We start from the raw sequence: 24,977 nt of genomic DNA, 5'->3' as shown, positions 1-24,977 counted from the left end.
ATTTGTTTTATAAGACAGAATGGGCCTTTATTTTGTATTTACTGGGGACTTTCCAGTGAGAGAACAGAAATAACCATGTGTCTAATTTGAACTCTGACTGTGAGAGACAGAACTAAAGAGGCTATCTTTAAAACATGCCCATTTCAAACACCTGGAACTTCTTCTGAACTACTGTATATGAGAAGCAGAGAAAACGCCTAAAACACTTGGTATGAATTAAAAAACCATTCCCCCTTTTCAGCCGAAGACAATGACATACTGAATGAGCCTGAACCCCCAACCCCCCCCAAAAGTGGGTTTAACCAAAATAAAAATGATGATACTGTTCACACTACAGTCCTCTAGACTGTTATCTAGAAATCTTGTAAATTATGTCTAGGCTATTAAAAACATCTTCGTGGTTCAAAGGTTTGTGCGTACGCGTTTGTAATGCAAAAGAATCATGCACCAGATGATTACAAGATTTATACATCTTTTATTTCAATAGCATATTGTCAAAAATACATCAAAATGCTGATCATACACACTGATGAGTATATAAATATGATTTTATTTACAAATCATGTACAAATGCAGCTAACATTGTTGCTGAAATGCACAACTTATTAAAAAACAACAAGCGTAGCATACAGCATTACATCAATTTACAACAGCTAAGTCTAATCTTGATTTGGACCTGTTTCTCTCCACTTTATATTGTTTGGGTTTTCGATATTCGACTTCCTTTCGCCACAGTCATAGCTTAAATGTGTATGAAACCATGACCTTTAGTCAAAGCATGCTGGAGTCTTGCTGGCTGATGGAGGAAAACCACAGATAAGTGGAGAGAGGGTTTCGAGTCCTTCTGTGGCTCCTTGTGGCTTTGGAACAGGAAGAGACCTTTTCCACCGATTTTACTGACACATACCTCTAGCTATACGGTTACAACAAAGCTAACTCACTTACAAATCAAATCAGTACAAGTGCTTTCTCAATACATCTGGTCATACAAATATACAAAAGGCATAAACATTCCGGCTTATAAAGGAGCACAAACTGTGTGTATATAAAGTTATGTTCCACTATTTTACAAAACATCTAATTCTTCATTGCTCTAAAGAGCAAGACATTCTGAGTTTATTCCGTCCGTGACTGTTTCCAGTTTGTCTCTTTTTATTAAGGGTTGGTGTTAGTCAACACCATTGTGGAATTTTCATAATGGGCCCTGGCTCTCCACAGCAGAGTATTCTGTCTCAGACACATGGGAAGCATCGATAAGCCTTGCAAGTCCAGTTTTGGTTGAATACTTGAATATGAAGGCTTTCATGAGGTCATAGCGGTAATTCTTGTTGATGAAGTTGTAGATGATGGGGTTAACACAGCAGTGAATAAGGGAGAACCATTGGGTGAGATGCAGCGCAGCATAGAGGACATTCTCCAGTGTGCAGTTGAACGGCAGAATGTTGAGCAAGGCTAAAGTATCAAGAAGCAGGGCTCCGTGGTAAGGCAGCCAACACACTATGAACACCACAATGTAGGTGAAGATGAGGCGTCGGCTGATTCGCCGTTCCTGGTCAGCAGCTGGTTGAATGGTACCGGCCAGAAGGACATAGAAGACGGCGATGACGGGGAAGGGGATGGCAAAGCCTAACATAAAAAAGCTCATCTGGATGCCCACCATCCACTCCTTCATACTGTCCATGGGGTACACTGGCTTACATATAGTGCTGTCTGAATGGCTGGACTTCACCGCCTGAAGAAAGTAGGTTTCAGGCAGGGCAGCGATCAGGGCCAGCAGCCAAACGCCAACACAGATCAGATGTCTGGTTCTTCTTTTCTTCTGGCTGGGGCCGTCTCCAAAAAGTGTCACAGACAGGTAGCGATCCACACTCATGCAGGTGAGGAAGAAGATACTGCTGAAGAGGTTGACGCTGAAGATCAGGTGTGTGATTTTGCACATGGCATCTCCAAAGGGCCAATGGCCGAGCTGAAGCAGAGAACTGATGGAGACCGGAAGAGTGGCAACCACGCAGAGGTCAGCGATGGCCAGGTTGAGGATATACAAGTGAGTCTCATAACGGTTCCTCTCAGCTCGCACATTCACCCACACCACCAGAGCATTGGCAGCCAGGCCGATGATGAAGAGGAAGATGTAGAGAATCGAAAGGGCATAGAGCAAGGCTTTCTGGCTGAAGACGCTGTGACACACCTCCCCAACAATGTGGGACACATTATCATCCAGAGTTGAGAAGTTCAGATCACCCAGGACATCCAAAATGTCATTGAAGTCATTCATGTTCACACTCATCTTGGACTGGTGTTCCTATTGGGACACAAGCGTGGTATCCTGAAACGAAAAGACATTCGCTGTTATTACACATCGGCAAGAAAAACACGCAAGGAGACCAATTAAATGCAGAGGGACAGAAATATGCATAACAAAGAAAGTTTATTTATAAAACACACAAAATCTGAAACATCTCAAAAACAACATAGTCCCGTGTCAGAGGGCAGGACCTTCTGTCGTTTAAGGGGATTTTTTTCCTGAAGAGCAAACTTCATAGAGTTATTTCCCAGGGTTACTGTGTAGCTTTATGAGGAACACATTCATATTAACACTTGCAAAAGATGAGAATTATTGACACCTAAATAAAAAATAATTTTCACTGTATAATCAGTTTTAGGGTCAGAATTACAATTAGGATCAAAGTTAGGCGCCCTCTTGCTTTAGTACGCCTCCTCGTGAATTATCAGACAACAGATTGCATAAAGGAAAAAGTAATAGTGCTTCAACGCCCTGCGGCTGTGATAAACCATTGTTGAACATAAGGACTAAATGCCCAACAGCAAAACTGAGATGGTTGAGCAAAACATTGTTGGTGGACCTCTGTGACCCAGTAAAAAGCTAACACGCATCCATGACAAATGGGGGGCAGTTTCGCTATACAAAAACTTCAACCCAACCAACAGGCCACGTGAGGGAGTACAAAGATAAAGAGCAGAATGCACTGCTACTAGAGAAATCATAGAGACTGATGCTGGTTTCAAGTGAGTCAGGTCATAGACAGAGAGAAGGGCAGACGGCTGCTGCTCCCTCTTTGACAGAGGGGTGAAAGATTCTTTTCTCAATATGATATGCTCAGCTTGAGATCTGGATACTGGGCTTTGAACTGCCAGAGGTTGAAGAAAACAGAGAACAGCCACGTTGGTGCAGTGTTGAAGTTTTTCTCAAAAACAGATGCACACACGTTTCTAATCACAAATTTTCGATCTTCAACCCCGAAGGTAGTGTGTGTGATATCTCAGGAAGCGTCAATAAAAACGCTGGCTAGTATTCTTGTAACTAAAACTTGTGCAGTGAAGCAGAAATGATAAACACAGCGAAACTGTTTTCAAGTAAACATGAGGGATATTAAACAAGATATCAGTTTACAAATAGCCTGGCATGAAGTGAAAAAGATACTTCAACCCCGTAGTGTGTTTTGCTAAAGAACCATCAAGCGATTGTGAATTTGCTTATTTTCAATCCAAATCAACCAGCTGTTTTGACCTTGGAACACTGTTAGCGCCTAAGCTTAATATCATTAAAGGGAATATGAGACGATGCACAGCTGCGCTAATGCATCCTGTGATCCCTGGTTTCTGCAAGACGAAGCTTGCTGTGTCTTCTCCAAAACAAAAACAGAGCTGGACAAATTTTACAGCTTTCCACTCTGGCATCCATTTCATATAAAAGAGTTACCAGGTGCATTGAAAGAAATCAGGTGCAATAAAATGTGACAGTCCATTAGAGACGGCCCCAAGTGCCACCGTCATGTCCCCCGCCTTGTTGTAAAACTCTTGCGTTTACACTGCTTAAACACAGCATCTCCCTCACCTGATCTCACGGCCCTAGGCAGCAAGCACACTTGCCCGCACAAAGTGTTTGCTGTGTGGACACAGCGACTCTCCACGCTGTCCCCTTCTCGCACCCTCCTGACCCCACTCTCTCTGTTTCTCTCACTTTAAGTCCCCTGAAACTCAGCATTGTTTCACTCCAAAATTGTTTAGAAAGCATGAAGGAAAGGAATTATCAGTCATGTTTAAAGCATGAAATCTTCTCTGAAAATCACTGAAAGTAATCTAATGGGTTGAAATTAGATTACAATATTTAAAATTTGGATCAATTAATCCTACAGAGCATTATCAACATAATGTATGAACCGAAGAGGCAAAACTGTACAGTTTATAAGTGATCCAGGTGACTGCATGTGGAGCGTTTTAATTAAAAAGGTGAACAATGGTCAATGAAACTGCTCTACAGAACAAATTATTTTACTATTTTCCTAAATAGGCCTACTATAAGTGCACTACTACATATAAAGTATCAAAAATTAATCTACCTAATCCTGCACATTTAAAGTAGCCTACAAGAGTGCATATCTCTGCATATTTACCAATGAAGTGCATTCATTTGGAATTACATCAAGTGTAATCGGGGGTTGGTATTAAAGGGCTAAATCCGCGGGATGGGACGCTAGTAATCCACACCACCAACTGAGAGTGCCTGGGTTTTAAAAGAATGCTTTCAAGTACCTTAACTTCCAACTTTTACTAATAAGAGCAAGTTACGAGGGCTTTATGGTGAAATTCCAGTGTCACATCTTTTCCAAACTTAAAGGCTATTCAAATAAGTTTTGAAAGTTGAAGCTTTAACGGAGCCGATCCGATGCGCGCTTGAAAAGGCTGCATTTAAAATAATAATAAAAACACGATCGCTCACAAAAAAAGACGGAAAAAGAAACTCACACTCTTTTCTGCGCCTTGATTATGAAATGTATTCGTTTGTAATAGGATTCCGAAGCCTGAAGAGAATGTCACAGATCCGAATGTATCCGCACAGATAGTGTAGCTCTCCCTCAGAGGATGGCGTGATTGTCCCTCTGCACTCCGGCTGCACTTGCTGATATATTGCTGCGAGTTACGCCTCCCGAGGCCGATCGGAAAAGTGAATCACTCAAGTTTCTGTCCAGCAACAATGTGAATGGCGGACGTGCGACACATCGGATTTCCACCCCCCTTTTAAATAGCCGTATAAACAAAAACGACGATTCAAAACTCAGAATAAGCTTTTGTGTTTTTGTTTTCGCACGAGAGTTGTTTAGAGGAATCAAAGGTGCACACACATGCGAAACTTTCATTGAGCACTTGTCTTTATACAGTTTGACAGTATGAATTTCTTGTAATGTACAATACTCATGATACTGGGCTATAGTCTGTTACAGTTTACGTTTTCTTTAATGCCTCGGATAAAACTGGATTTATTTAACATTATTGAATACACAACATTAATTTGCTTGCTTATAATAAGCATTTTTGCTTTATAATATTATTAATGAGCATTTCAAATATTTAGACATGCCTTTTTTATTAAAAAAAAACTAGCCTACTGCTCTGACAACCTTTAAACTATGACACAATAAATATAATAATAACAATATAGTTAAAAAGTATTAAATTATGACTGCAGTCAGTATAATAGGTAGGATTTAAAAGATGTTTGTAAAATGTTCAAATATTAATAGAATATTCACAGAAAATGCTGCAAGTGGAAGCAGGTGAAGTTTGTTTTGTTATTTTTCCTGTCTCGAGACAGTTTAATTCTCTTTGCATCCTCTTGGCAATGCCTCAAAGACTAAGTTTTAATTTAGCCATAAGGACGTTCAGCTGTTTGAGTCTTCAGCTAGCCCTATGTTCTGACTAAACACAGTGCCAGTGCTTGTGTGGCAAGCTTAAAAATGTGGAAACTGAAACAATTTAAAGGGAACCTCGATTTGTTTGGAACTATTCATTTTTTTTCATTGTAGAGGCAACTGTATAAAGGAAAGCAAGGAAAGCGTCATTGGACTTCCTTTATAGCATGAGAAAATTGATGGAACAGAGATAAGATGAATGCAACTGAATGTAACCAAAACATTCAGGTGGGAAAATACTGAATCTTTGCCAGCATTATTTTTTGATTGGGTGAATAACAGATTTGTGTACTTAGTGCACGTAAACACATGAAACACCTGCTGGAACAATACACTTAATTTTTTGAGCCAGTCAACACACGGAAACAGGAAATACACATTAAATGTACATACACATGCTAGGACTTTCCATAACAATTCTCACCTTGAGTCTGACCATACAGGATGGAAATTCTTTTTGTGAGAATGCATAGAAATCCAGAAGCTCAAACATTTGGTTTTAGTTAGTGGTTTAGTCAAACCAAGACATGTTCCAAATTAAAGATTGTTAAAATAGACTTTCCATCTTATTACGTTTCCACTAAAGTCTGTTCTTTGTGCCTGACTATATAGCTGGGAGGAAAGGATAGGTTTTCATGAAAAAAAACTGTATTTTTGGATTGAAATGCGTTGATGGTTTAACACAGCCTGTTTATAAAACAAAACATCACTAATTTCTGACAACCTCATTGATGACAGTTTTATTCCATAGGTCATAACATATTAAGCCCGTTGTATCACAGATAGATCATCTGTCTCACATATTAGGGAGAGACAGATCATATAGCACTCTTATAAAAAGCTATTGTCCACGGTAGGACCACCAGGAAGGTAGACGACAAGGACTAATGATGCATCCATTGATAAATACATTTCACAGCGGACTTCAACAGTCTGCGCCTAAATACCTTCCTGCCCACATGCTCCTTTTGACTATTGAATTCAAACCGTGTGTCGCAGATTGCAGATACAAGCGTTGGAGTATAAGTCACTTCTAAAGTTAGAACAATCATTTCTTAACATGCTGCGTCAGAATTCTATTCATACATTGAATGAGCTGAGCTACGCAAGCGCGGCGTCGCGTTGCGTTGCGTTGTGTTGCACAGCGGGATGGCAAACAAGAGCTTGTTAGTAACAGAGGCTTGACATGTCGGATAAGATAAGAAAACGATAAAAATGACTAGTTAGAACTACTGAGAATTGCGTTAGGCGTTGTAGTTGATAGAGTATTGTATTCCGTTTTTAAGACGTTTCTGTCTCCGCAGCGCGCTTATGAGATGAGTTTTATTTAGCAGCTCAGTGAAGAGGCTTTGATCTCGTTGCCATGGCAGCTGTCATAGGCGCAGCTAAAACCGCGGGTGGCTGCAGCCTGTCCAGCGCGACACTTTAGTTCAACTAATTAGAAATTCTTAGCTGATAAAAATAAACTTTAAAAGTCTTACTGCTCGAATGCTGAGGTGATTTGATTTAGGCTGCTCAACACTGAAGCCTCGAATGCTGCGGATGGTGATTTGTTATGGAGGAATTTGTTAGTGTTTTTCCTGATATTCAATCGCAATAGCATACCTTCTAAACTGTAGCCTACATGAACCTATAGCTGTTTTGGAATCACTCCAAGAATGTCGCAAAGGTGAGTAATATCTGCCATTTTACCTTGTGCGCTTTATTGCAAAAGGGGAATGTAGGTGTGATGCCAAAAAACGTTCTAGTGTTTATATTTAAGAAAACCAGTGTAGTGCCTGGGTAAAAGTGTGGAATTTTGTAAGTGAACACAGTAACCACCTGTTTAATTAGAATGATTTAATAACAGAAATATTTTTTTGCATGAGGAAAAAGCAAAACAAGAAATGTGCCGAAGTTCGAAAACAAACGCCTGAGAGAAAGTTCACATTGTATTGCAGTTCCTATGACAACATACAGCCCATTCACTGTTTTTGTCCTCAGATGGGACCCATTCGAATTAACTTTGGTGTGGGTGGACGGGAGTTATTTGTAGTTAACCTACACCTTTTCATAGTGATGCACACATTAAAAGTATTTTGATAAATATTTTATAGATTACGTCAGCAGAGAATTGTTCCTTGCTGTTCATTTGGAAAAAAATACTACTTCTTTCTTCGTTGTCTGGTATATTTAAGATCCTATCCTATATCTTTCAGTGCTACTTCTCTGTTTTTTGTAAATGTTCTTCAACAATCAACAATCACCATTCTAACCTCCACCCACAGCTCCTCCCCAGAACCCCCACCCCTCCACTAACCGTGCCTTCCCCTCCTTTGATTTTGCCATCCCTACAATTTGAGTAGCTCTTGGCAGTGCTAATGCCCAGAGGGGAACAATACTGTATGGCCCTATCAGAATAAGAAAAGAAGGTGGTTTCACCCTCGCCATGAACTCTTTCAACAATCACAAAAGGAGCACCCACACACAAGCGAGTCAAAGAGGTCAGAGGACATCTATGGAATTCATGTGTATTCATCTTTAGAAAATGAAGAGTGAAAAAATAATCTTTGTCAGGGGATTTCTTTCATTATGGGGCTTGATAAGATGACTTTCGGTGAATTTGTTGCTTATGCTGTGGTTTTGCAATAGGTTCACAGCAGTGCTCATATTGACCTGAGGGTCTTGAAATTAATGGATGGGAAAACATTCCCAGAGGGCAGGTGCTCTCAACAGGTGTAATTAGGTCTGTTAACAAGTACTACTGCAGACTTGTCTTGTTAGGTCATGAAAAACTTACATTTCAAATATTTGATGTATTGATATAAAGAAGCAATTCCTTTAAGGTTTTTAGGAAATGTGGAGAAAACGCAATATTTTATTCACATTCTTAAGATAACAGAAGATTAAATAAATAACTGTCAATCACAATCTGATATTTACAAGTGAAATGAAAACAATGGAAATAGAATAGAATTATCTAAAATGCATTCCGTGTCCTTTCCTCCAGTTCGTATGGCCGAATGTGGGCTGCTGCTCAGGGCGCCCTGGAAAACCTTTTGGAGGATGAATATCCCACGATGCAACTCCGTCCTCAAAAGGATCGTCTGCAGGTCTTTCAGACGCTGGCCACTTTCTACCTGCGCTACCTGAAGATATTCCGTTCTCTGGAGGAGGTTTATGATCAGATCTTTCACCCGCAGAAGAGATGTGTGGTGCATCACGTTCTTGAGGGGGTGATGGGGAGACTTGTAGAGCTGAAAAATGAGATGGTGGAGCTGGAGTACTCAGAGTTTCACTACTTTGATGACATTTTGCAGGACTTCAAGATGACGCCTGTGAGTGACATAATAACACTTAATAGAATACATAAGCACAGAATGCTGGAGTTGTTTTTGGTCTCTTCTGGTTGTAGACCCAGAAAGTGTGCCTTGAGGGAACATGAGAGATTTGGCCTTGTGTGAGATTTAAGTGCTCAATGTCAAAGAGGATTTTTGGGAAACTAAGTCTCTTGTTTTTCTCTGAATTTAGTGAAAGCTAATTGGGGTCACTAGTGCACCGGTAATACTCTCTGGCCACTTGCACGTGTGGCCTGAGGGGTATAATGGCTGAAAAGAGTTTATATCTTATTTTAGGAGGATCTTGAGGTGCCTATTCCACATTATTTTGTGAGGGAGAGAATGCGGGCACTCAAGGAGAGAGAAAAGATGCTGGCTCATATTTTGACGTCTGGAGGGCATCAGGAACATAAAACAGTAAGCACTATGGAGCACTATGTCAAACCCATCAAGCAAATATAAAAAAAAGGGTGTACAGTACTTCAGAATCCTCAAAAATGACTTTCAATATATTTAACACAATCACAGCTAATGCATGTAAAATAATATCTTGTTGTGTGGCAAACACAGTGAACGTCTGTATTTGGTTTGGCAGGTGACAGTTCAGTCCATGTCTATGGAGCGAGCCGTGTGGTTGCTGCAGGTCAGCGAGCGAGCTCGGCAGGGAAGACTGAGAGCTCATTTCATGAAGAAGATTCATGAGGAAGAGCAAAGAAGACAAAATGGGGAAAGTTCTATTATGCCGGACCCTGACCTGGCAGCCACATGCATTCAGAAGGTATCAGGCAACACCGGATTTTCAACAGAAAGTTTGTCCCCAGGTTTTCATAAAACTACACATTGAAGGTATACTTCAGAGTATTTAGTTGGAATGTGAGACATTAAAATTTATTTTGTTATAGTTTCAGCAAGGCTATAGATAAATCATAACATTATCGTCATAAACATCATTGGGTAGCATGCATATCAGGGGCGTGTCCAGGATTTTATACATGGGGTGGCAAAGGGGGACAAGAGCACAATGAGGGGTGGCAATACCTACACGTATCAATCTTAATTTTCACAGTTGTATTGTAAGGATTAGGAATATTATAGATTCCTAATTATTGATCCCTATTTTAGTCTGGTTCAGGTCTTTTTTTTAACAGCAAAAAGAGGAAAATCTTTAGCCTACATTAAAAATGCAGAGGGTGATTACCATGATGACTTTTTTCTTTGAACAATAGTTAAGGAATAAATAGTGTTCACATAAATTGTTTAAGGAAAAGGGGAATTCTCCCCTTAGAGGACTTTTACAGTACATGTTGTTTCAAAGCAGTTTTACAAAGGTCACAAAATAGTGCCTTAAAATCTCTCATAATCATATGTGAATTATACATAATTCTTCTTTCATGTCTGTTTCCCAGCACAATTTAATCCAAACTTGTGCTTGTATTGTTGTTTCTGAAAGACAACTGCAGACACTTGAAGTTCATTGCTGATCATAGAACAGTTTTGAAAAGTGAATGTGATCTGAAATCCTTCCAGGCTACATCATATTTATAAAAACAGACACATGTATAAAGAATATGTATGAATATGTACACAAAGGTGCAGTTGAGTAAATAGCTGTTATCTATCGAGATCAGATTGACAGATGTAGTCCTCACCTTCTAGCATGCAACGACTCTTGTCCAGCTGCGCACATTTTATTTATATCAACCGCATGTGATAGTTTTTTCTTGGACAGCTAGTAGGCTACAGACACTTTGTGGCATCATTTGCGTGTCGAATTAGCGGCTAACACACTTTAACGCTACACAACACTAGAACTTTATAGGCTATATGCGATAATGCGCTTTCATACTGAACTCGCCGAGGTAGAGAGAGAGAAAGAGATCGCATTTAGAACTGTCTTTCACTCTATGATAGATAAGATTTGCAGTTAATCCGAGGGTCACACAACACAAGCATCTGAACAGTGCCAACTGCCCCATTATATAAATTTAAGTTGATGCTGCAATACCAGGGCATCATACACAAGGCCCAGTCTGACAACTGCGGCCCAGCCTGTGCCTGAACTCAAACGATGAGGTAAGGCCATCTCTTATCACAGTCATCTGTTGTCACATTTGACGTGAAGTCTTCTCTCAAAGGACTATAAATGTCATGCGATCCCACCCAGGCATAAAAGATATATGTCAGACTCTGCTGTGAGGATAATGTAGGCCATTTGGCAAGAGGAAGGATATTAGCATTGTAGTGCTAAGAGATTGCGAAAAGAAGGAATTCCTGGATTTTAGCTCTTCTTTTTCAATACCATTCTAATCGTGAAATCTGAGCTCGTGTATCCTGACATCTTTTTTAGTAAGTGTTCGCTATGGTTGGTAAACCCAGAGATTGATGTAGCCTGAAAGAGATAGTAGATATGATTTGGAGATCTAAAGTTTTTTTATAATGCAGGTGTGAAGCAGACATTGCTGAGTGAAACGGTACTACATATTAAGTACTTGTACATACGTGAACCTCAACATTGTAGCAAATCAGTAATTCATTTTCTACTGTGTTGGATTGCCGCGTGCGATTACAGGGGGTGTCAGATTTTAGGCTCCTACACTGCAGGGTTGGTTCAGAAAGTCTAATCCTCTAGCTGTAGCTTTTAGTAAAGTAGATTTCTGAAACCTTGGAGACGTAATCCTCTCTATTCAGACAGAGGTTCTTGTTTCAGTTTAGTAAGAAGAAAATCTAATTCTAAAGAAATCTAAAGAACTAATTGAAAGTTCTTGTCTGCATTCTTTGTATATGGACTGTGAGCTGAGCCTTGAGATTGATTTGGCATAATGAACCACCTCACATTCCTCACTGACTTACTGAAAATTTCAATTTATCAGATTTAAATTTAGGATATAAGACTATTGTGAATTTACCTAATGGCTAATTCACACAGATTCAAAAACCAAAGTTTGTCAGACCAGTGTGAATTAGCCTTAAAAGTCTACTGTGACTATAGAATAGTGTTCACCAGATAACACAGAACAGATGAATGTTCTTGATGTCAGAGTGATAATATCGTTTCTGGAATGTGTCCTCAGCCTTTGTTGTTGGTTTCCCCTGCAATGATGATGATGTTTTTCCTCCAACCTGTAGGTGTGGCGAGGGTATCGAGACAGGAAGAAAGTCAACAAGGAACGTCTTGAGGAGATGATATTTCTAGGAATGGTAAACACTAAGATTCTTTGCCAGTGTACTGTTTATGAAAAACAAGTCCTTTCACGAAATGTTCAATTCTAATCATTTCAAATCGTGCTTTTTACATTTTCTAGTACACATGGTTAATTTTTTCTATTATTCTGACGCAAAAAACAACACTGAATTTGTTTGTTCTTGGTGCCCTGTTTGCAGATACCAGCCCAGCAAATGACACCTAGCCCTGCCCATTTGCGTGCCCAGCAGGTGAAAGACAATAGGCACAGGGTGCAAGAGGAACATGAGATTGAGTACCAGAAAGCCCTGGTTAACATTAAAGAGTCTGTGCAGACTGTGGATGGACCAAATATGAAGGAAACCCTGCAAGAACAAATTCGCCAGTGGTTTATTGAGTGTCGGTAAGATTCACAGCAAAAAAACACAAAGCCACAGATACATAAAGAAGGAGTTTAAACTAAACCAAAAAGTTCCATCTAAAGACATCCATTAGATCAATAATAAAAAAATTAAGCAGTAGGTCACTATGTCAGAATCATTGGAATGAATCATTTTAACATAAGTTGCTACCTCTCAGACTTTCCCTTCAGCCAACATCTCCTTCAACTAATCCGCTAATTTTGCTCCACATTCATAAAAGCTTTCACTCCATCCTCGTCCATTCAACCCATTATTTCACCCTAAATGTGAAGTGCATTCCACGCCTGTTTCGTCTCTTCCTTTTGTGCAGAGGTTGGAATGTAAGCAGTCAACGCGATGGTCACTTTTACCCAGGGCTGTTTATGCTATCCTAATGCTTGCGCTGTTAGTCTGTACGCAGCGTAGAGTGAGACTGGGCTGATTAGTGCATTCCAGGCTGATTTACGGCCCACCATCGCATGCTGCTGCCCATTAGCGTGGGGACAACAGTCATAAGTCATCTCAGTTGGACAACACAAGGTGGGGGGGCAAGTTCAGTAGCTTTGTCTCCGTTTAGCGGCCCCTCTCTCCGGCCCCTTCCAGTGACCTTGCTGGGCTCCCACTGGTTGGTCAAGGGATGTGTGCGATACCAGGTCAGGACCCATAAGGTGAAGTATGTTGGTGTGGTTTCCATGTGCTGATTAAGTGGAAGAGGTGAATGTGCGTCACTGAACAGCCAGACATGTGCATTGATGATTGAAGGAAGACAAGCAAACAGGAGACAGGCGCATTGTGGGCTTGTATTATTATTCAATTTTCCATTAAGCTTAAAACAACACACGCTTAAATCGGCACTTGAAATCGAGCTACGGTGAGTTTGCTTAGAGAGCTTAATCTCTCTATCCAAGAATACATGACATATTTGAGTAATCGAATATTTGCACATCTCACTTCTGTGTTTCGGGGCAGCCACATAACATGCACAGGCGCATCACATCAGTTATCGCAGCCTCTGTTAGTCCAGTTTCACAAGAACTGAATTAGCATGATCTCAGTCAGACTAAAGCTTTAAAGTTTACTTGACATAAAAAGTTTTACTTTTCAACTATTGCCTTTTGATGCACTCATAGAGGCGTGAAAGTGATTTATTGCCTATAATGTAGGTTTCCTGTTTCAGAAACCGAAAGGTTAGTATAATAAAATATTTTTAGATTCTAGATTTCTTCTAATCTAGTGCTCAGTTTAGTGAAATACAATCCATCTGTGTTACAGTAGTAGAGCTTCCAGTGTGGGCTACCGCATTGGAGGTGAGGTTCAGTTGTGCTACTGATTAAGTTAAGCTCAGACCGGACACTTTTACCATGTTATTTGAAACCTGTCCCAGGTCCCCTGAGAAGTCAGTGCTGGACCTGGCTAATGTAACCTCCCCATGTGTGAAGTTCATAGTTCAAATATGATTGATTCGTCTTTGTTCACACAGGCTGCTTTATTTATCTACAGTATATGTTCTCACAGACATGAAGTCTGTCTTACCTCATTTTAAAAAATCTGTGATGTAATTGTGTGTCTCGGAAAGCATTCTTATGATTGTATCTTTGTTTTTGGCAGGAAATTTTAAGAAATTCCAAACTAATTTGTAGGTGTCTCTCAGTCACAGGATGTGTCTTTTTTTTTGGTGTTTTTGCCTTTAATTGTACAGCTATTTGTTAGAGAGGACAGGAAGTGAAGTGGGAGAGAGAAGGGAGTGGATTCGGGAAAGGACCACGAGACAGGAATCGAACCCAGGTCGCACGATGCGCAACCGCGCCACATGTCAGAGCACTGCCCACTAGGCTATAGGCTCCGATACAGGACGTGTCTTTTATTCAGGTTTCTGTTTGTATTTCAGAGATGCTACAGGGAAGTTCCCTGACTTTCCAAGCGCTGAGGATGGAGGATCGGCGTCCATATTTGCTCAGAAGACACCAGAACAGGTTAATGCAGTGAAATCAAGATAATCCAAATGTTCATTATACCTATGACTCATTTTAGACTAAAGAGACTAATAAATACTAAAAATCACTATTTGCTGTTCCATAATAATACCTTTCACTTTTAAAATTAAAGTTGACACAAAAGGTTCTTCACTGCGATGCCATAGAAGAACCATTTTTGGCTCTCTAAAGAACCTTTCAGTCACCTTTATTTACTTTTTCAATAGTCTAAAGAACCATTTTCCACTACAAAGAACCTTCGGTGAAACAGAAATGGATTTGAATGATTCTATATTGAACCATTCAGCCAAAAATGGCATAGTTCTTCTATTACATCATGAAGAATCTTTATTTTGAAGTGTTTACCAGATGCAGACCAGCATTCTTTCTTTTATTGTTTGTTTGTAAATGTTTTGAAGGTGGCTGCTGAACTCGCTGCTAAAGAAGCAGAGAGGGAGAAGAAGAAAAAGTCTAAAGGAGAGAAGGACAAAAAAGGGAATGACCGCAAAGAGAAGAAGAAAGAGAAGAAAGGGAAGATGAAAGGAAAAAAGGGGAAAGGAGATGCAGAGGTGGGTCATATCTTGATAAAAAACAGTCACTTCTAGGTTGCACACAAGAAATCAATAAAGGCTTTTTAAGTATCTGTATCTGCAGAATTAAATCAGCTGACTCAGCACTTTAAGTGTCTGAGGTCTCGGGTGACCGCTGTGGTCATGCCCACACACAGTGAAGGACACTTTGGTTAAACTGCATGTAGAGAATTTAAACAGAGAGCTGGTATTTATGGCAAATTGGTTGGTTGTCCCTTTCGGTTTCTCTGTTGAGTGTTTTCATGTTTCTGTGACATTTTACATCCGAACTTAGGCGTGTCCGCACTATTAAGCATATTTGCATTACAGATAGATGAAAGCAGGTTTACAGGCGTTGTTCAGCGTGCCTATCACATCTGTGATGGGGAGTTCACCAATTCACACATTTCCCTGTTCCCAGCTTAGAAGAAATACATTCCTTGAAAATACTCAGTACGCTCATATTATCATGCATAAATAAACATTTAAAAGCATTTAAAAAGCTTAAATATCAATGGTAAATATCAACAGTTGATATTTACTGCTGCCAGGATTCAGTTCAGGGTTAAGATGAGAACCGTGAGGATGTCGTTTGTTAAACTCATCCAATGACACCGGAAATATCTGTGATTTCAGTAAGGCGTTTCTTAAATGTTCCACCAAGGTTTCACTCGATAACCTCTTGCCCTCCCTATTCAGAACTCTTCCTCTCATTACACACGGGGGCAGTTTCTATGTTCTCTGATATGACATCCAAATTCCCGCTCTTCCTATTTGGGTGTGTTGTCAACAAAGTAAATTCAGATATATTTGTTTTAAATTATGATGAAATCAGGAACAAGTAATGTATTAATGCAGAATCTGTCTTTCATGTTAAAGTGTTTTTAGTGCAGTTTTAAATTCTCTATGCTGACCTCTGAGCGTCATATACTGACCGGTGGTTACTGCGAGCCAGTCAAGCGGTCAAAATGCTGACTCACTCTGATTGGCTGCGTTCCGGAGGTTGAGAATGGAGCCTTTGTTCTGCTCCTTCTCCTTCATAAAACCACCTGTAGTCCTGATTGGAGAGCCGAGGCACTGATATGTGCTCACAATGAGGTTGAAGGACCGATCTGACCCTTTTCAAACGATCACATCCTGTCTGAAAGCTAAGCCTTTCAAAAGATTGTTAAGGAATTTTGTCAGGGCTCTTATGTTGGTCTAGTTCAGACCCAACTTAAATTTTCAAGTGCCACTCAAAGGAGGCAGTAACAAATGCATAGTCTGGCAAAAGCATAGTAAGATCTAAAAGAATGTGAATGTTTTGGAGAATAAGGATGTTTTCTAAATATTGTTTAGTAAAAATTTACATTGTTACATGATACCAAATTCAGGTACAGTGTAACAAAAAGTCGGTTTAAAAACTTTAGTTCAAAAGCTACCTTAAAATCTTAAATTAATTTAGATTAATATTTAAAAATGACTTAAAAATTATATTACTTATAAAACAAAATTGGTTAAATTATTATGATGAGTTAAGTAAGGGATAATGTACAGGCAACTGGACATGAATGTGAATTTGAAATATTTTAATAGCTCATTTTTACTGAATGCAGACCTTCCGCGAGGAAAAACTGTTTACATTCGGTTTTAAGGTAAGAAACGACGTTCAAATGTCACGAACATTCAATTTGCTTTAATCATTTGTAAATATAATGTCATATATGCATATTTATATTTAATTTGTCAAAAAAACCTGTCAAAATTATTTGTTGCGTCCGGGTTACCGTGTGTTATTAGTTTTGAGAGGTTGTTATCTGGGAATAACGAACCTGCAAATGTCGCGACTGGCCAATCAGAATCAAGCATTCCAACGAGCCGTGTAATAAAGTAATGGAAAAAACTTGTGTTAACATGACATTGAGTACATTGTTTTTCATAGTGTAGATTGAAATGGACATTATTTTGCTCTATAGGTTCTCTGATAAAATCTGCTGGATTCATTTAAAAGTTCTGTCTCATGCCTCATGAATAATCATAAATCATTGGTCCGTATTTTCCCCGGCACTTAAAGGCCTTTTATATTTTCAGATGGGTTTCTGTCTCTTTTGGGGGTCATTAGATGCTAATGGAGAAATGTGTTTTAAGGAAGACAGCTCATAAAGTATCCCATGTACTGTACATTCGGCCTATTTAAAAAATAGTCCGTTCCTATGCGCACTGTGTGTGCACCTGCCACGTGCAAGCCAAACATTTGCGTGAGTATGAGAGGAGGTTGATTTACTTTTAATGTGCGACCCCTGGTTGAGAGAAAGGAAAACAGGAGATATCATAAATCATGGTCGCAGCATCACGCTCTGCCCCCGCCGAGTATTCACATCATTAAAATGCCAGCGCTGACGGTGACCCCACACCAGAGCAGCTCGCCAGACCGCCGTCCTGGGAAGAGCTTTGATCTGCCCTCAGATAGAATCAGAGTCATGGCAGATTTATCCATAACGTGATTTAAATTGTTTCTGAATACTTTCCTTGTCCACCTTAATAAGTTCATAAATACAGTAAAGCATTGATGTTGTGCTGGATGGCTGATGGAGGATTCATTTTCATACAAACGGACTGTTTTTGCAGGAGGAGGAGCAGGGATGGAAGATGACTCCCAGTAACTTCCTTCCTACGGTAGTCGAGGGAACAAAGCTGTACAATGGTGAGTGGAAGATGTCAGCTAAATGGTGCAGTGCATGCCTGTCCTGAAAAATTAAAGATGAAGTGTGAAATTTTCGGCCAAATGTACTGTCAATGGGTTTGTCTGGAAAATTCCTTTGTCCTGAACAGGGAAACCAAAGGAGTTCGGTTGCTGGCTGCAGTATAGTTTATAAACACCGCCCTCTCCATGTAAACAACTGGGACTATGCCAAACTAAAAAATCCAATTACGCTTCAAATACATTTTTTCCTAAGATGAATTCTGTCAATTTAGATCTTATCATTCTGATGTATGTTCAAGTGTTCGTTTTTCGAATAAGTTTGGTTTTAGTTACTTATAGGGTTTTAGTTACTTATAGAATGTTATAAAAAGGGGGCTGACAACATGAAATGTTTGTTTGTGACTGAGTCACCGGGGAATATAGGCAGGACCTTGATACCTCAACTCCACCCTGCGATCACCACTGTACAGACTCTGGTTCCGAATTACATCATTGGCATGATATGTCAGCGGCCATATCTGGGATATTTTGGCTTCATTTTTTACAGAGGAATTAAATATAGGACGTGTTGTACATCTTTTTTACAGTCTGTGGGTGAGACACAACAACAACATTGTCTCAGCATGAGTTTAGAGATCAACCTGTTTGATCGACCAGCGGGGAAATGTTTAAAACTTCTCAGATGCTTTTATTCAAACCGACTTATAGTTCATTCAAGGTACTGTACATTTTGTCAGTATTTGTGTTTCCTTGCGCTGCTAAGGCAATCCTCTACCAGCTACAGAAACACTTGGAAACAGGGTTATTTTTGCGATTTTTATGTGGAGCTGAAGTAACACCTTATGGCATTTTTCCCCATCAAATGAGTCATTGTCAGTATCTCAATACCATGTCAACAATGTTTGTGTAAGGTCAGTGAATGACATTTCATCACAGTTGTGACGTGATGTGTCTGGTATACATCTACAGAACCAGTAATGATAGGGCCATGTCAGTTCACTTAAAGAGTACACCTTTATCCTTCTCTCTCTAACTGTCTGTCTGTCCGTCTTCTATGACTACAGAGAAGTTTTCCTCCCCTCTCATTAAAACTCTTCTGACGCCACATTGCAGTCGAGCTCCTCCACGTTCTATAATCAACAGCAGTTGTCTGTAAACTCCCTAGCTGCCATGGTTTAATGGCAAGCACCATTTTTACAGCCTTTTAATCTAACAACATTTGTTTGTGAGGTGACGGATGCTCTCCCAAACCTAAAAATCTTAATATGTCACATCAAAATGTTCTCACCAAGCATATTGGTGTAGATAGTTTGGTATAATGCATGTAAAATATATATGGCTCTCTCAGCTAAGGCTGAAAAAGAGATGTTGTTTCAACCTCCCCTTTTATACGAATGGCTTTAACACATCCTATGAACTCTCTATTGGGTCTTATTTTACAATATAGGAGGAGCGTGTGCCTTTGTTTTTAGGAGCACTAACTCAACCTCAACATTGCAGGCAGAACAGCAAATCAATCAGTTCACCCCTGAAACGTCTTGACAAGACAAGCATGTTAATGACTGACACACTACTTCCTGTTTGCATAAGGTTTAAGGTCTCTTAACAGGAAGTGAAAAGACTGGACTGCACTTTTGTGTTTCACTGATCCATGAAGAAAAGGAAGAGACGTAGATGCAAAAACATATTAACATTTATCTGTGTGAGTGTGTACGACTGTTTGTGTCAATTGGGAGCAGTTCAACCAAAGGATTACTGGCAAAAAAACATTTTAGGCATGTCAGTGTACCATTTCCAGGATGGATTGGAAAGTCAACATCCTGCTCTGTTGCTTGTCCGCTGTGATTAGAGAACTTCCACCAACAAACTGCACTGTGCATCACATACCAGAGGGAAATCACCACAGGCAACCCCATTTTAGTTGTGTTCCAATCCATCACAAACATCTCTGGGGTCAACCGCAGACCATCAGATTCCTTTCTCCTCCACACATAAGTGACTCATTTACTTTCTGTTACCTGGGGGAGGTCTGAGGTGTCTTTTAAATTCGCTCTTCTGTCATAATCTGATAAGGAAAACTGTCTTTTAAGTCAGTCACCAGACTCTAAAAGCGTGACTGTCAAACATCAGATATTTACTGCTCCTTTAGCCTATGTATCTGTATCTGTATGTATCTGAGCAGTGTAGAGATCACTGAATATCACATTCATCTCACAGCTGTGCATTTGGCTTTCAGCTCAGTGAAGTCTAGATGAATCTGTCGTGCTACATAGAATATAAAGGTTCCCTGAAGTGCATCATCCTCTGTGTAGCTGCTAAAGCTCTCTTTGTTCTCATCCCCTACATAGACAGTTAATGGACATGAGCTCATCATAAGACACGTGTGATTTTAGCCTCCAGAGTCTTTGATATTTAATCTCACCACTTCCAAAAGTAAACTACAGTAAAACTGTAAAACTTTTACCGTTTGTGCAATGCCAAGTACAGTTTTGTAGTTAGTAATGATACTGTACAATACAATAAAAGACTATTGAAGTGAAAAAGCCCTCAAGCTACAGCAGCTTACATAACGTTGCTGTCCTTTCCAGACCTTGTATGTCCAAATTTGCTGCTTTTTAGGAAATGGAAAAAACACTGTTTTCAATGATACTGTGTTATCAAAGTTGACAAGCAACTTTTTAATAGTTAGATTTTTACAAAACCCAGTGACAAACAAAAAGGGACAATTTACCCAAAAATAAAAATTCTGTCATCATTTATTCACCATTTTTTGTTCTGACAAAGTGAAACAACAAAAGGGCCAGTGTTAAATCAGCACTGCTCAGAGTGCTATGGCCCCACTCTACAGTGTGTTAAAGTAACACTGGTGTGGTGTTGAAGAAACTGAGGTAATTAAGTGATTAATTAAGGGATGATTAATTAATGATGAACACCTGCTGCTAACAAACACAACTACTGAAGAAACGAGAAACACAATGGCTACGTCCGAAATCGCATACTGTGACAGTACGTACTGAATTTGAATAAGTACCTACCTATCGGCCGTTTAAACAGTACGTTCTATATAGTATGAGTGGGAGTAGTATGATACATTTCGGACATACTGCGTCCGCCATGTTTTATGGTAATGTGACCTGTATGCTCTTTGACCTATGACGTATTAACCACAACCTTCACGTGAGCATTGATAAAAACATAATTTAGTCACAAGAAATTCATTTATTGGCACTTACATTAAAAACGGACCTCTGCCTTAAAGTTTTCCGCTATATTTATTTGATTTACTTTTGAAATTTGACCGTTGCTCAGCTCCCGTGGCATCATGGGATAGAGAAGTGTCCATCCGATCCACACTCACGAATCTCGGCGGAAGTAGTAGACCATCCGGGTATTTCTCGCCTACTGTTTTTTTGCATACTGAGGTTTCGGACATACTATTCATGACTCATACTGATTTTCGCCTACTATATAGTATGGAAGTAGGCGATTTCGGACACAGCCAAGAACTACAACTGACGTCCAATCATAACAGTAGGTGAAATCAACTGAAGATAAAGAAGACTTTAAATTTCTCAAGATCTGAGTAAACAACAAACAGGATTAACAGTTTAACTTACTAACCAATGTTTTTTTTTCTGTCAAAGGTTGATGTTGATGTTTAATTGGTCAAAATACGATGCCACAATTATGGTGGTCAGTGTTTGTTTTTGCTGGGCTCTTGACCTTTAACTACATACACTAGATTTTCTCTGCAACAATATATGTGTTGTGGTAAAGCAGTAAAGCTAGCAATTGTTAGTGTGTCTTAACTCTGCAGAACTAAACATGAGAACATCATTTATCATGTGTAAATTTTAAACTGATGAATTGTTTTATTTGGACGCACACAGACATCATGAATCAGCGTATGAATCTCAAAAATGGTGACAAAAGGAAACAAAAAGTTTCATGCTGCAATGCATGTTGGGTAACGCCATAGTAAAAAAACCAGCATGCACTGCGTCATGTATAAATTATCACCACTGTTGATGAATGTAGGAGAAGTGTTGATGTCTTTTCTTCAGCGGCAGTAGTTTTTCATTTTCTGCGCTGTCATTTGTTTAATAGAATTTTGTCTTTTTACAGTTTTGTAATACCTGTGTCTTGGTCAATAATCCAAAGAAAATTATGAATATAAATTATGATGTTCATTCTTATATCTTACAAGCAAAAAGCACTTGTTTTTTGTGAGTGCATTTCTTAAGCTATGCATCAGTGTTTATCATAAAACACTACTACATTTGATTGAAACATTGCTTTAAAACGTAAATGTGCTAAGAGCCCAACTAAAGCAACATTGTTGACATCATTTTTTGACCAATGAAACATCAATATCAATTCTCAACAATGACTTCTGTGGACATCTGACATAAATAATCTGGTTAGTAATAAGTGACGCTGTAATGCTGTTTGTAGAGTGGTTTATTCAACTCTTGAGAGATTCAATGTCTTCTTTTATCTTCAGTTGGTTTCATCTAAAGTTGTGACTGGATTTCAGTTGTAGTTCTTGTTTTTCTCATTCCTTCAGTGATTCTGCTTGTTAACAGCAGGTGTTTGTCTTTAATTGTCTATAGTTTGTCTTAATCATCTCTTAATTAATCACTTAATTATCTCATTATATTTAACACTTCACCCGTGTTACTCTCTGTAGAGTGGTACCATATATACTTGGATACTTGTTGTCCACTGTAGTGTAACTGTAATACTCTGCAATAATTACACTTGGAAACAATTTATCCAAATCAATACAGTAAATTTAGGCTGTACATTTTATCCATTGTGTATTTTTGGGAGTAATGGAATGATCTTGGTATTGATCCTTGTCCTTCTCTACCAACTGAGCCATGAACAGCAATACATGTAATGTAATAGTAGTTAGGGTATTAGTTCAGTGCAGTATAGGTTGAGCTTAATACAATGGAATTACAGTCCAAAACAACAGTGTGATCATTCGACACAGTAGAAGTGCAGTTGTCACTAATGCTATTGAACTATGAGTCTGTTTACTATAGTATTGTTACACTCAAAATACTGCAATTGTTGTTTTGTAGAGGTAATTTTATTTATATATACAGTCATATAAATACCTGTGTTACAAGCAAGTGAGAGGATCTAAAAACATCATGTGATATGCGTGTATGTAAAAATGTATTTGTGTAAATGTATGTCTAAATAAAAAAATGTGTGTTGGGGGAGGGGTACATGTACAAATGCCTTTTTGAGTGGACTAATGTGCAGCAATGGAGCAGCTGTAACCTTGCAGGAAGCAATTATATGCCCAGTCAAAGCCGCTTAATTCTTTTCATTATGATTTTCCTCTAAATGTCACCTTGCTCAGTCCGTGGAGCAAAGGGTTACATTCCTCCGAAACGAAGCTTAAACATATAATGAAAAGCAGAGATCAGAGCTTATACCTCCCAAATATTTGACATGGGTGAGTAAGCATGATCGCCATCTCACTTTGTGTTGCTCGTATTCATTAACTAAACCGTTATCATCAGTGTTGACCTAAAGTAGGTAACAAAGAGGTCTGTCTTTTTCTTCACTATATTATTTTGCATCTATCCTGCCAGAACTGACAAGCACTTTTATGTCACTGTAAATAGTATGATCGGCCATTCTGACCTCCTAAAAATCGTTCCAATCATATAATATGTTTAGCACGCAGAGTTTTGTTTAACACTTAAATCCATGTCTTACATCATGCCTTCGATACAGCTACTTAGAGCCGAGGGTCTTTGCTATACGAGTTAATCGGCAACACACAATGTTTTATCAGCTGTCTGTAATTGAAATACAATCACATTGTGGGTTTATTTCGTTGTAATGAGGCGGAAAGGTGAGCACCACATTTACCCAGAATCAAGCGATAGCCAGCATGATCCCCAGAGCGACAGGCTGTCTTGGGAAACTCGCCCGCACTGTACTTTGAGAACAAATTACAAAGAGGTTACGGAAGTGATTTGTACTCACTCAGGGTAAAATTGAGCCTGTTCGAGCTTGTCTAGTGTTTGTTTCCTGCATCTCGGCGTCACGGCGCACTTGCTGGATGTGACGGATGGATTTAATTTTGGCCTCTTGGCAGTAAGGAGCCATGTTAAGGAAGTGTCTGTTGGAACAACACAGACTGGAACAACCCAAGTTGGCAGACAAAGTGGAGCTCTGCATCTACACACCAGCATACAAATCTTCACAAATGTTACAATGCCTATATCATAAAGTCAGCAGGCCGCTGTGGAGCCCGGTGGAGTAGATACAGCTGAGCACCCTCCAGCCTTGAAGTGTTTTTTCACTCAAGCTCCATATGGTGGGTGGCAAATGTGCTGTATACGCACCACGTTCAATCGGAGCAGATGTGTGTGGCCGCCCAACTCCCACAAAACCCTCTCACAGTGGTTACCAGCTCACGAGAAATGTACAAATTGCGCTGCCTGTCTATTCATCCCCAGTAGCGTCTGTTCTCTCTTTTGTGCTGTGTGGGCTTGGAACACCATCAGAGGTCTCCGGTGCCAATAAAGCAGGTTTAAAAAGGTGACCCCTAGCAGTTGTGTGTTTTCAAGGGAGTTTGGTGAATTTTGTCTTTAAACAAACAGGTCAGACTGTGTGAATGCATCCCTCTGAAGGGCTGAGGCAATTATGTGGATCGTATTGCCCGGGGATGTTTTGAAAATGGGACTTTGAAAAGGAGGCTTTGTGGAGGACAGTTTGACCTCTGACCTTAGACCAGGCTCTCATTTCAAAGTTGGATGCTTATTTTTAGGTTCCACCAGAGTGAGTTTTACCATCAGTGCCCTTTGACCAATGGGTGAACTTGACAGAGCTGGTTTTAAGATGTAATTGTTAGTTAAAAAAATGTACTTGTGGTTTTAAGACATCATACTGTCACACTAGCTGTGGTTGTGTTTATTTCTTTAACCCTCTGTTGTGCAACTCGGTTAATCGAGCACAGCCCTAGCGATGCCAAGATCATCGGTTCCATTCCCAGGGAACGCACAAACTTCCTTTGAATAAAATCATCTGCCAAATGCTTTAATAACACAAAATTAAATGTTATGTAAATAATCGAGACAGAGAGAGAAGAACAACAACTTCAAACTCATTGT

General features: G+C 39.5%; 2 protein-coding genes across 4 annotated transcripts in view; one reads left to right on the top strand and one right to left on the bottom strand.

Annotated features, from left to right (window-relative positions):
- Positions 1-461: 461 nt before the first annotated feature.
- Positions 462-4,926, bottom strand: ackr3b (atypical chemokine receptor 3b). Its single transcript, XM_057337990.1, has 2 exons — positions 4,768-4,926; positions 462-2,326 (listed from the first exon to the last, which is right to left on the bottom strand). Exon 2 carries the CDS (start codon positions 2,285-2,287, stop codon positions 1,193-1,195), a length of 1,095 nt encoding a protein of 364 aa, XP_057193973.1. The 5' UTR covers positions 2,288-2,326; positions 4,768-4,926; the 3' UTR covers positions 462-1,192.
- Positions 4,927-6,861: 1,935 nt separating this feature from the next.
- iqca1 (IQ motif containing with AAA domain 1) overlaps positions 6,862-24,977 on the top strand; it is a 32,094-nt gene continuing 13,978 nt past the window's right edge. For 2 of the 3 annotated variants that reach the window (XM_057338996.1, XM_057338998.1), the window contains exons 1-10: positions 6,862-7,380; positions 8,701-9,028; positions 9,326-9,445; positions 9,624-9,806; positions 12,155-12,226; positions 12,410-12,612; positions 14,499-14,583; positions 15,003-15,152; positions 16,748-16,786; positions 17,760-17,835. In XM_057338996.1, the coding sequence (XP_057194979.1) occupies positions 7,370-7,380; positions 8,701-9,028; positions 9,326-9,445; positions 9,624-9,806; positions 12,155-12,226; positions 12,410-12,612; positions 14,499-14,583; positions 15,003-15,152; positions 16,748-16,786; positions 17,760-17,835 (1,267 nt within the window). In that variant the 5' untranslated portion in view covers positions 6,862-7,369. The remainder of the gene's footprint in view (positions 7,381-8,700; positions 9,029-9,325; positions 9,446-9,623; positions 9,807-12,154; positions 12,227-12,409; positions 12,613-14,498; positions 14,584-15,002; positions 15,153-16,747; positions 16,787-17,759; positions 17,836-24,977) is intronic. The other variant, XM_057338997.1, reaches the window with a different exon arrangement.

The sequence above is a fragment of the Triplophysa rosa genome, linkage group LG7, assembly GCF_024868665.1.
Source record: "Triplophysa rosa linkage group LG7, Trosa_1v2, whole genome shotgun sequence".
Taxonomy (NCBI): Eukaryota; Metazoa; Chordata; class Actinopteri; order Cypriniformes; family Nemacheilidae; genus Triplophysa; species Triplophysa rosa.
Note: the sequence above shows the minus strand (reverse complement) of the source record. Positions and strands in the feature narration are given on the sequence as shown.

What these genes read in the sequence shown, in the direction of transcription:
- ackr3b (XM_057337990.1), bottom strand. Translation starts at nt 2,287, where the DNA reads ATGAGTGTGAACATGAATGACTTCAATGACATTTTGGATGTCCTGGGT.